Below are 13,379 nucleotides of genomic sequence, written 5' to 3' on the forward strand. Positions count from 1 at the left end.
CTGACTCCCGTGACAGAGTGATTGATATTTTTGTGAATCATTAATTATTCTCAGTTAAGAAAATAAAGGTTCAACATTAATCTACGCACCTTTTTCTTACATATCAGAAGTGGAATACATATCCTTGCTAGCCAGCAAATGAGTGAAATGGGCAGACGTGAATCGCGTGTGCATCGGCGTGGTAAACATTCGCGTGGTGAATGCTCGTGTGAGCATCGAGAGTCCTCGCGAAACTACCGGTCATCGGATGAACGCGATCGACGTCCAAGGAATAATCGGTCGAGGCGTGATGGGACTCGTGATCGAGATCGTCGATCCAGAAGTCGATCAGGAAGACGGAGTCCGAGCCGCGAACGGTCCAGTACGAGAAGTGGGGGCTCGGACATGGCACATCTCGCAAAAATATTGTCAGGGATAGTCAATACTGGATCTAGACGACTCAACAATAGCCACTACCTGAACGAGAAATTTCTACCGGAATTTGATCCAGCCGGGAAGACTCTGACAGCTTCGGACTGGATTGACAAAATCAACGACTGTGGTCTGGTGTACGATTGGGACGGTAAGGTAAAGCTGTACTTAGCGGGATGCAGATTGAGAGGCAATGCGAAGCTGTGGTATGATGGTCTCACGCAATCGTTTTTGAATTGGGACGTATTTTCGCATGCCTTAATTAAGCAGTTTCCGGGTGATGAGAGCTTCGGTCGCTTATTTCATGACGTAGCAGCGTACAAAAGTAAACCCGGTCAAGATTTGCAAGAATATTGTTTCGAGAAGCTAAGAAAAATAAACAGATTGAAACTAGACGTAACCGAGAGTCAAATAGTTGATCTAATTGCACACGATATCCACGATGAAACCATCCGGACGGCGATATTGACGGCCAAGTTAGGTACGATAGCCGAACTTAATCAAAGACTCAGTATTTTTCCAACAACGAAAAATAGGGATTTGAAAGAATCAATGGATACCGACGCAACTAGGGACGTTAAGCAGTCTAATTTTCAGAAGGCGAAAGATCGTGGTTTATTAAAAATAAATAAACCAAAGGTGTGTCACAATTGTAAGAAAATAGGTCATTTTAAGCGTGACTGTCCTGAAAATAAGGAGAAAGTGGTTACCGACCCGCAAAAAAAATAATAAATCATTTCTTAAATGTTCACATTGTAAGGCATAGGACATAGCGATGACAGATGCTTCAAAAAACAAAGGGAGGAAGCAGCGTCAAGAAAGCTTTAACTAGAAAAACCCGAAACGCCGTGTTTATTGGAGGTTGCTCAGGTTACAAAGTCGTTAGTAGAAAAACCGATCAGAAAATGCAAAATAAATGGCATAGAAAAGGAATGTATGTTTGATCTGGGCAGTGATTGTTCTTTAATTAGGGAAGCTACAGCTCGGTCGATGCAACTCGAACCTGAACGAACCGACAGTATCATGTCAGTGTTTAATAATACTACCGGGATACCAATAGCTCAATCGCGGATAAGGGTGGAGGTAGACAACATTCAGTATGAAACCATTGTTTACATTATACCGGATGAGCAACTTAGTAAGGAGATTCTACTAGGTCGCGAAATATTGGGGGTGCCAGGCGTAGAATCGGTATGTAAGGCAACCGGGATTAGCTTCTTAAAGAAAACAGAATCGAATACGGAAATAAAACAGGTGAATTTAGTTACGCGAGAATGTAGACCGATACAACGGGAAGATATAAATTGCGAAGGGCTCTCACAGGACGATGAAACCCGTTTATTAGAGGTGTTGAACCAATACCGACAATGTGTTGCCCTCTGTATCGATGAGCTGGGATCGGCAGACGTACCGGGGATGAGAATAGATCTTACGAGCGACGAGCCAATCGTCCGCAGACCGTACCGACTGTCCTACGCAGAACGCGAACGAGTGAAATCAATTGTAACGGAATTAGAGGCTGCCGGTATTATACGGGAAAGCTCATCGCCTTACGCCAGTCCTATCTTGTTTGTTAAAAAAAAAAACTGGAGACGATCGTATGTGCGTAGATTACCGAGCCCTAAACAAGGTCACAAAACGCATGAAATATCCACTACCGGTCATTGATGACCAGATTGATCGTTTAGGTGGAAAGAAATATTTCATAGCCCTTGACTTGAAATCAGGATTTTATCAGATCCCATTAAATCCCGACGCGGTTGAGAAAACTGCTTTTGTGACTCCCGATGGGCATTACGAATTCTTACGCGTTGCGTTTGGCCTTTTTAATGCTCCGGAGTATTTTCAGAAGATAATGGTTTAGATTTTCCGCGGAACGGATGTCAATGTTTATATAGACGACATACTCCTCGCGTGTGATACAATAACAGGGGGGTTTGAATCGTTGATTAAAGTATTAGGGATACTAAAAGCAAAAAAGTTCGCGATAAATATCTCCAAGTGTAAGTTTTTCAGTACGCAAATAGACTACTTGGGTAGGGAAATTTCGCAAGACGGAGTGAGACCGGGGACACGAAAGGTTGAGGCGGTTATGAAAGCTGAAGCACCCAAGGACGTGACGCAACTACGACAATTCCTTGGCCTTTCGGGTTACTTTCGCAAATTTATTAAGGACTATTCGAGAAGAGTAGCACCCTTGACCAGACTGCTGCGTAAAAACAACCCGTGGGCGTGGGGAAAAGAGCAAGAGAATTCGATCGCAGGCATAAAGGAAGCCTTGTCATCACGACCGATCTTAGCTATCTTTAACCCATTATTGGAAACGGAGGTGCATACCGACGCGAGCAAAATTGGGCTAGGAGCTATCCTAATGCAAAAGTCAGGGGAAGGACCACGGGTAGTGGCATACCATAGTCGGAAGACGAACTCTGCCGAGCAGAGGTATCATTCATACGATTTAGAAACGCTGGCGGTGGTCGATGCGTTGAAAAAGTTTAGGGTGTATTTAATAGGTATTAAATTTACTATCGTTACTGATTGTAACGCAATCCGAACCACCGCATCGAAAAAGGACCTCAATGCTAGAGTTGCCCGATGGTGGATCTATTTGCAGGATTACGATTTTGATATTGTTTATCGACCGGGGTCTCAGGTATCTCACGTGGATTATCTGAGTCGAAATCCCATAGAGTGTTTGGCTGTCGACATAACTGAATCCGAATGGTTGAAAGTCGCTCAGATGCAAGACGATGACATTCGAATTATTAAGGAGGTCCTTGAATCCGGAGACGCTCAACCCGATGTAAAGGACATCTTTGATAAGTATTCTTTAAAAGGGGGTGTAGTATTCCGTGTCACAGAGAATGGTCATAAATGGCTCGTTCCCCGGGCAGCCAGATGGAGCGTCGTGAAGTTATGTCATGACGACTCGGGACACTTTGGTATCGATAAGACATTAGAGAAGATGAAGGAAAATTATTATTTTAAGGGCATGCGGAGATTTGTCACCAAGTATGTTAAAGCTTGTTTAAATTGCCTGTATTTCAAGACGCCTTCAGGTAAAAAGCCTGGGTTTCTGCACCCGATTGAGAAAACAGCTATACCGTTCCATACGTTACACCTCGATCACATTGGACCGTTCATACGCAGCAAAAGAAAAAAGACACAGATTTTGACGATTGTAGATGGCTATACCAAATTTTGTATTTTGGAAGCAGTGCGAAGTACAGAGGCTAAACATGTAATCAGGGCTTTACGGACCGTTTTTGGAATATTTGTCGTGCCCAGCAGAATAATTTCAGATCGAGGGTCCGCGTTTACTTCTCATGCATTCAAGGGGTTTTGTAAGGAAAATGCCATTAAGCACGTATTAAATGCTGTGGCAACCCCAAGAGCCAATGGGCAGTGCGAGCGGGTTAATCGCACTGTATTCGATGCCTTGGCAACCACATGTGCAGGTAAACCGGAAGAAACTTGGGACGAATATGTCAAGCACGTTCAGAGTGCCATCAACAATACCGTGAGTCGGACTACAAGGAGCACACCAGCAAAACTTCTTTACGGATATCAGCCTCGTAGTATGGCCGATGCGGTATTACTGTCTGCAATCCAGGAGACCTTAGATCGGGTAGATCTAGAGGAAACGCGGAAGGTTGCTAAGAGCAACATAGATGAGGAACAAGGGAGGCAAAAGAGATCTTTTGATGCAAAAAGATATAAAGCCCCTAAGTATTCAGTGGACGATGTCGTCATGGTGAAGGCCAACGCTGGACCAGCTACGGGAGAGAGCCGAAAATTAAATGCAAAGGCCAAGGGACCGTTCAAGATTAGAACGATTTCCCCCAATGACCGGTACGAGGTGGTGGATCTCAGGGATCTAAGGAGGACACCGGGACAACGAACGGTGGTGGCGGTGGATCAACTGACTCCTTGGGTTATTTTCGATGCCACACAGTAAAAGTTGGTGAAAGAACAACGGAAGGTGAGTTGACTTTAGATTGTACTGAGTAATTCGTTTGTTGATGTTAGCCAGATGAATACTATCTCGATAGTAGTCGACCCTGTGAATGATAGTAATCAGGTGAGGTGAATGATAGTAACCTAGCTTCGACGAATGATAGTATGAAATCGACAAGCGATTGATCATCGAAATAGGTGAATGATAGTAGCCTCATCGAATTTGGTGAATCATAAATCTAATTAATTTGGTGAACGATAGTAACCAGGGTTGGTAAGTGATTGCGTATGTTTGGATGTGTACAGGTGATTTAACCGCCAAGGAACCAACAGAGGGATGTAACCACGCCGAGGACGACGAACGCGTCAGTTTGGCCGAATGAAGAGAGGTGATAATAAGAAGGGGGCTCGTAGTCATTCGTTTGGAACAAATGCGGCCGATCGTTGCTATGATTTTTCGGCCGGCGAGCGTCACGCGAAGCGTCTTCGGACGGCAGTTTTTCGACAGTCGTCATAAAGGTCGTACTCTGACTCCCGTGACAGAGTGATTGATATTTTTGTGAATCATTAATTATTCTCAGTTAAGAAAATAAAGGTTCAACTTTAATCTACGCACCTTTTTCTTACAATACATACCAAAACTTTATGTGCTGAAAAATTTAAACAACTAAGAAGTAACTTGTTAAAACAATTTTAACAGTTAAGAGGAAGTGTTAAGAAGGTAACTATAAAACTGTTGTGTAACGACATCTGTCCAGTGTAAACAGAAACATCTGTATTAAATGTAGACCTTCTTGACATAACTCAATGTATTACCTAGTCATTAGCGTATTATATACAGAGTAGACAAGGTCGACCAGACCAAGTGTAAACACGTGTATTATAACTCTAAGTAATATTAATAAAGATAATATAGAAACCATAAACAAAAACAATATTAACAGAACTTATTAATTTAACATAAAAAAATGGTTATGAAATATTTTTTTATACATATTAATTACACATTTTTCTTTAAGATATACATATCTCTCAAGTTATATTTAAGGTATATCTCTTAAAAATTTCACCTAAAATATCAAATAACCGTAACTTCCGCGCGATTCGTTCTTGAAAATTTTGAAAGTTGATATTTAAACTTAAGGACCCGGAGTAGTCACGTGACTTTTTAATTAATAATTTCCATTCACAGCCTTCAAACACAGACTTAAGATCCGTCTTGGTCTGGATCTGACACGTTTTAAGTCTATGACTAAACTTGTCACATTTTTTGCTCTGTATTATCGATATTATGAATTCTGACGCCAGAAACGTGCTTCAAGTTTTCGCCTTTATTTCGCAACAGAATCAAGACAAATTATAAATCAATTTGTAGCTGGAGATATTTTCTAGTGTGCGCTGGTCTCGACATCATCCAGAAAACTCACCCCATGGCATAAAAATGCTTGGATGCCACGGCATGCACATCGTCAATTTTTGGACTACTTCTAACGCTTATATTACCAAATATCTGCATAATCTCGGCAGCTCCTGATCAGCGCGCACTAGATTGAACCTTTCTCTTTCGAATGAGCCGTTTACCAGCGACAAAATATTCTTATTTAAGGACGAAAACTTGAAGCAAGTAAAACCATTTTTTGACGGTAATGTAGTTACTCTACCTTATCGCGAATCTACGAAGATCGGGCCCTTAACGCTTGTACATGGAGGTATCCCGATTTTCAATAATAAGTATCCAAGTGTGATAAGTAAGCATCGCACATAAGTCTTTTGCTTGGTAACGTTTTTCCATTGTTGAAGTATCTTGATGAGAGATTCCTATAGGAATTATATTCCTTGCTTTGATTTTAAAACAACTTCAACATAAATATAACAAAAACAGTCCGGCAGATTTATACACTTTCGCAACATTTTATCGACTGAATGTGGACCAATCTATGTCTTAATTATGTACTTAAATCGATAAAAATAGTCCAGTTTATATGGTGTTCGGACTTATTTTAATCGGAAGAATCTCGAATGTCCAATGGTACTAAATATTATAAAGATAAGTCAACAATTACTGAAAATAAAATTTTCCAGTCACCGCGTTGCAGTCTTTCCTCACACTGTAACTATTTTGTAGTCTGTAGGCTGTAATATGTAAGAAAATTTCAGTCAGTCGTGTTAAGCATTTTAAATCTGCATTTCTACGCGATAAAACCTCGTAAAAAACTTTATAGTTATTTATAGTATTTTAGTTTTTCTGCATGTAATATATATATATATATATATATATATATATATATATATATATATATATGTATATATATATTTCGCGACAATGTTGCGAAAGTGTATAAACCTGCCGGACTGTTTTTGTTATATTTATGACGAAATTGTTTTAAAATCAAAACAAGGAATTTAATTCCTGCAGTAATCTCCCATCAAAATTTCAACAATGGAAAAACATTACCAAGGAAAAGACTTATGTGCGATGCTTGCTGATTACTGTTGGACACTTATTGAAAATCGGGGTACCATGTACAAGCGTCAAGCAAGACGGAAACATTTTTAAATTTGTTTATATCAGAAATAGATAATTTTTTGTATTTAATTTTCTTTATGTGAAATCTGAAATGTAAAATGTGAATGTATGTCGCATTTTTATCATTTTGTGTAATGATTGGCACCCAAAAGGACAAAAAAAATTTATGTAATTAAGCATAGTAAGCAAAGACATATTTGATTGGTAGCAATGTGGACTACGCATAGCGACGGCCCTGGCAAGTCGAGAAAAGGCTGCAATGGCCGTGTGGCGCGAACACGTGGGATACAAGCTGTCAATGAATATTTTCTTAACCTGCTCATATACTAAGGTAACCAAATACTTTTCATGAATGCTTCCTTTACCAGAAATGTCTGTAGAATACATTCCTGTATAGTAAATGTCTGCTACATAAAGGATTTTTCGTCAACACTTTTTCACCATTTAATAACCATTTATCCCTCCATCCCCTCTGTCCCCTCTATTTTTTGACTAAAACCTGAATTTTTTCGCGTGTTTAGTTTTTGCGTAACACGTCGTTTCGTATCAAAATCGGGCATTTTTACAAAAACGAAAATTTTTCGAAAACGTTGCGTGATAGAGCAATTCTACTTGCAGATTCGGTTTTAGGATGACAAAGTGTATAAGAATCACCCAACAGGTATTGCAAAATTTTTTTGGTGTTGGACAGTGTTATCACAATATCGTAGAGAACCACGACAGATACATCTGAATGCAATTAAGGGAGTATTCAATTTTGAAGTAGGTTCAAAGATAGTTGGAGGGTCTTCATTTGAATATTGAAAACAGACTACCCATTGAGTTGAAAATTGATAGTAAGACCGCGATAGAGTGGGTACACAAGGAAAGAGTCGCCAACCGCAACAAAGTAATCGAAAATATTTGTTTACAAAGGATGAGGTACAAATGGATAATGTAAAATTGGTGTACGTTAGGTCGGAGGAAATGGATGAGAACATTTTGACCAAAGCGTTAAATGTACATAAGTTCCAGGGAACTTTAAACAGACTAAATGTTCGCGGATGCGAAACGTTGGGGGCCATAGCGGAGAATTGTGGCTAGATGACACCCATCGACAAGTTTGATTGCACGAGAAGATCTTGTGGCGGCAGTTAAATAGTCGTACTATGGCATTAGAGAAGTAGGAGCGTTGCGTTGCCATGCGCACCAGTAAATATAAAGTTATTTTACAATCCTAGTGTAAAATAAGCACACATGAGAACAGAATGAGTTATACCCGGTCCAAACTCAACATTTCTGACGAGTAAAACACGTTGATGTAATAGACGAATTTAACCATTTGTTCTAAATAGTTTAACGGTTTTTACACAAATATTCATCCAACATATTGTTACGAGTATCGACAATATTATGGAAAATCATCCATAGAACGAGTAATCATTACTTTCTTGACACCCTATACGTGCAATATTTCAAAAAACTTGAAAAATCAAGTAAATGATGTAACGAAACCTATGGAATTCCATTTAAAAAACGAACCTTGGTGACCTTATTTTTAAAATTATTCATGTAAACAAAATTCATATTTATCAACAGGTGCCCTTCACTGCCTTATTAAATTTTCACTTAAAAATTTGTTCACATTATCAATATTTAATGACTTAATAGTCTGTATCATTTAAGTGCGGACATACTGTAGACATTACCCATGAGATTATTATAATTTTAAAAAGGTATAAATATCAATAACTTGTAATAAATGAAGTTTGGTATACTCCTTGAAACTGGATATGAACGCAGAGTGTTAACACATACCCATATTATTGTATCGCATTTAATCCATATTACTTGAGTATATTTTGAAGTATACTGTATAGATACTCCTTTTTACTCTCCCATGTCAAATAGAAAAGGTAACTTATTAACAACTTATAGAACAATTTTATAGAAGTCTTTAGATATTGGAAAATTAATGGCCAACGGAAACTTTACACAATGTTGTAAAGTTTACAATCTCAAACAATACAAATGACTCAATTCAACCGCTCTTCATTTCTGAGTTATCATTTTTCATTGAATAAAATGTCCTTTAATTGGCAAAACTTGTAAAAAATCAATTTATTGAATATTTCGAAAACCAGAACCAATTTTAAATAACGGATTGAAGATTCAGATTGAGCGCATCAAATTACGTTAAGAATCGTTCTCATCTGCTCGGGTCCAAAAATAGATCGTTTGTAAACTTATCCGATCAAAGGACATATGTTGTTATATTGGAAAGGTTAAACCGCTCATAATCGTATTTTTCATAAAATTAAATGCTTTTTAATTATAACGATTACTGCTATTACTTAATTAAAAACGAACTTACCTCAGCAACGTCATATACCCAAATTTTTCCAGTATCATCACCTACAGTTACATGTAAACCACTTGGAGTCCACGAAACTCTGTTAAGAGCTGGACACCCATCAATCATGATACTGGCGGTAGGTACTTCCGTGTCTTGATTCAGATTCCATAAATCCAATCTTCCTGAGTCATCTACAGCGGCAAACAGTGCTGGATGAGTTGGAGACCAAGCGACGTCATAGACGTAGTCGCCATTATGTTCGAAAGAGTACAGAGGTTTATTTTCTTTGAGACTCCACAACTTAATTGTCCAATCAATGGACGATGTTAAGAACAAATGCGAGAAATCTATTCCAGCTTGTTCTGCGTGCGCACTAACTCCTGTGACTGGTCCTTGATGTCCCTCATACGTTTCTAATACTCCCGCTTTCGTGCCATGACGACAAGCTAAATAAAAGTGAAATATTAAATGGAATGAAAAGAATCACAGAACGGAGATTTTCCATTCTTCTTAAATCTTATTTTTACCCGATTTATTTATTAAATTAATCATTAGATTTAATTATTAAATCAAATAAATTCACAATCAATGTACAATGTTTATAGAAAAATGACATTAGTGTTTTAGTAGATGACCACAAAACAATTGAAATGAATTTAAAAATCTATAAAAAAACTGTTATGCAAAGTTACAAGTTCAAATATGTTACATATGTATACACTAAAATTTGTTGCGATTCTAAAAATATTACATAGATACAAACATACATTTCTAACGTTATAGTCAGTGTATGTGCGTAGACGGAAAGATCATTGGGATTGTCCTTTCTCACATCCGTCACTTCTAACTGGATTACTTAAAACCGCGCCAGGTGATTAACAAACGTGAGGTTTTGTAACTAATTGTATGAGATTTTTATATGAATGACAGAGTATATACAATATTTAAGTTATAGTGACTATACAATGTTGGTATTGCTTGTAAGAAGAGTTGCTGAAGACTGATCATTAGGAAAAATGGAAAACTAAGGGATGTGAATTTTATGGTGGAGGTGGCAAAACGTAATGGGAGAAAATTTGTATGAGCAGTGGGAATTGTGAACAGGCTGCCTTTGACTGTTATTTTTGCTGCGCCAGGAAACCGCTTGAAAAAATACGGCAAATCCCGTTATCCCGAGTCAGGTGCTCGACATCTTGAGCATTCCGAGTCAAACTTCGAGAAGACGATAAATACTATTAACAAAGTGTCTCGTGGGAGCGATACCATTCATTGCGTCTCAACGGTTAGTATCGAAAACGAAATCGAATCCGCAATTTTGTCACTCTAGATTTTTATTGAAATTTTCCATGGAAAGTTACGGTTTAAAACGTGTTCTACACCAAGTACTAATGTCATTTTGTTACAATGGATTTTAACTGAATCGAATAAGTAACTGCATGTTGAAAGTTGTACAATCACAAACATTACTTACCGGAGTAAACAGTTCCATCTTCACTGCCCACAACAAAATTATTAACGTCACCTTGTGGAAATGCTAAACAAGTAGAAGCAATGGGTTTTGACTGTTTAGTAGTCAATTCAAGTCTTTCTTGAGGTTGCGATAACATATCTAAACTCCAAGAACACATTTTTCCGTCAGTTGAAATGCTTATCAAGTTGTGTGCGTTTTGTGCTCCAACAACGTTTAAACAATACACGGGGTGCTAAAAATACAACGATTAAAACCTTTTATAGATCAGGATGTATTTTTTAAATTACTAGACAAATTTGTAATAGACCTACTGTGTGCGCATTTGCCGATAGTGGAGTCCGTTGAATAGGAGTTCTCTTTTGCACTCTATTGTCCCAGAGAACAATTTGTCCAGAATAAGTTCCTCCTAAGATTAGATTTGGATGAAATTTAGCAAATGTGACCGATAAAACTGGGGACTGACAATGGAAAATAAATTCTGGCGTTGTTTTCTTGAACTTCGTATTCCAAACTAAGCAAACTCCATCTGGATCATTTGGAATATCGTCGTTATTGTTGTAAGAAGCTACAAGAAGTTCTGGAAATTGAGGTGACCAATCCATTGATGTTACACAACGATTACGAGACCATCGATCGCAAAAGAACGATCGATTCAACCATAAACGCTGGTGACTTTTCTCATCCCTGGAAATAATATTGCCATTGCAATTATTAATTACAATATGTCCTTTTGTTAAGTTATTTCATAAATAATATTTTCTTAAGAAAATACGATTAATGTTTCATATTATACTAGAATGTCGATTATCTAAACATCACTTAAATCAGACCAACTTGATTACTCACGAGTTGCGGACGCTGGAGCAGTTATAGTATTATAGTTAGGAATAATATAATTAGAAATAATATATAGTTATAATATATAGTTGTAATATATAGTTAGAAAAAATATATAGTTAATTAATATATAGTTACAGCAGTTATAACATAATAGAAGCTGACCTGGTAAGTTATTATTACTTTTGTTAGTAAGTATTCCCGTTGATGCAAATCGGAGCGTGGTAGTGTGTGTAGCGACTCGAACGTCGGCATCTCGTGGGCAATCAGTTGGCCAAGATTAACATAAATCAGAGGACGGCAAGAAATTAACGTTTTGACTGATTTTCAAGAGCTCCGCTCTCTGGCCACCGCTGCACGTCTTGCCCCCCGTGACGGCCATAATGCACGAACGACCTCGGGCGCGTACCGTATGAACAGCACGTGGTGCATGAGGGCGACACTAGAATCAATAGCTTTTCCATAACACCAAGGAGCCATTATTGTCAATGCATTTTTTTTCAATTATACCGTCTGTAGGCCTATTTCACTACGTCGAAATGATAATTTCAGAAAAGAATTGTAGATAATAATTTGAAAAATAAAATTGGAATATAAATTTCGGAGCGCGAAATTTTTGAGGATAGGATATCTGGATTCTTTCAAATTTTTGTAGATGTCGGCTCATTTTTGCTTCCATGGTTTTCCTTCATGATAATTTCGAGAAAATAAATTTCAAAAATATAATAGTAATAATAATATGTTAAACTTAATTTGTAGACACGTTTTTTTGCAGTACGGACGGAAACAAAACACAGGCAAATAGTAAAATGTTCATTTTAGAGAAACCAATAGTGTCATTTCGCAATTATCATGTGACATAGTGGTATAGGCCTACATAGGATACCTTTGCTAAAGAAAAACGCATTGACAATAATGCCTCATCGATGTTGTGGAAAACTTATTCACACGAGTGTTGCCCTAATGCGCAACGTGCAGTTCATACAGTACGCGCCAGAAATGGGCAGTATCTAAATAAAAAATTATTCAAATAAGTTTTAGATAAAATACTCTGTATATTTTGTTTTGTATTCGAAGTTGGATGTAGCGCGAAAAGGGCCTAGCCGATTAAGATGGTCAAAACTGCCCTTAGAGGTTTTTCAATGATTAATGAACCATTCGAAAGCTGACCCAGAAAAACCCCTCTGAGCAAAATTTCAACCCCCTATCTTGCCTGTGAGGGTAGATACAGGGTAAATTAGATTTCGCGCTTTTCCACGCATTTTCCACACTCTGATGCTTCCTAAAATTCTGAAAAAAATGTGGCATATTTTGGATCCTAAGACAGATTTTTGAGAATTTTTTCAGATTTTTTTCTTGCAAACTGTGGTCGTAAAAAATGAAAAACCTCAAAAAAATCGGAAAAATGTACATTTCTCAAAAATATGAAAACATGCTATTTTGCTGTTTAGTGCCCCGATAAAGTACCATAACAGGCAGTGTCCTCAATTTTTTTTAGATTTTTTCTTGTGGGCACTTTTTGTCCAGACAAGAAAAACCGAATTTTTTCGCCGTTTCTGCTATTAGGAGGAAAGTTACACTTGTTGGTTTTATCGCAGGTATATATTAAGTCATTTTAAACATTATTACATTGGAACAAGTAAGTGTTTGACCTAAAAAATGTTTTAAGAGAAAAAATGGATTGTGTTTTGTGCGGTATATACCAGAATGTTCGTAACGTTTACAACATCGCCGGTTGGCACAGCGGTTAGGGCGTCGGACTACGGAGCGGATACGCTGGGTTCGAATCCCGTCGGTGGGGAAGTTTTTTTTCCATACATCATCTTTATTTTTTCAATTTC

General features: G+C 37.9%; 1 protein-coding gene across 25 annotated transcripts in view; it reads right to left on the minus strand.

Annotated features, from left to right (window-relative positions):
* Sw (cytoplasmic dynein 1 intermediate chain short wing) overlaps positions 1–13,379 on the minus strand; it is a 123,668-nt gene that overhangs the window by 49,403 nt on the left and 60,886 nt on the right. For all 25 annotated transcript variants that reach the window (XM_076797143.1, XM_076797137.1, XM_076797144.1 and 22 more), the window contains 3 exons: positions 11,013–11,385; positions 10,702–10,933; positions 9,249–9,676 (listed from right to left, as the gene is read on the minus strand). In XM_076797143.1, the coding sequence (XP_076653258.1) occupies positions 9,249–9,676; positions 10,702–10,933; positions 11,013–11,385 (1,033 nt within the window). The remainder of the gene's footprint in view (positions 1–9,248; positions 9,677–10,701; positions 10,934–11,012; positions 11,386–13,379) is intronic.

This window comes from Halictus rubicundus, chromosome 11 (assembly GCF_050948215.1).
Source record: "Halictus rubicundus isolate RS-2024b chromosome 11, iyHalRubi1_principal, whole genome shotgun sequence".
Taxonomy (NCBI): Eukaryota; Metazoa; Arthropoda; class Insecta; order Hymenoptera; family Halictidae; genus Halictus; species Halictus rubicundus.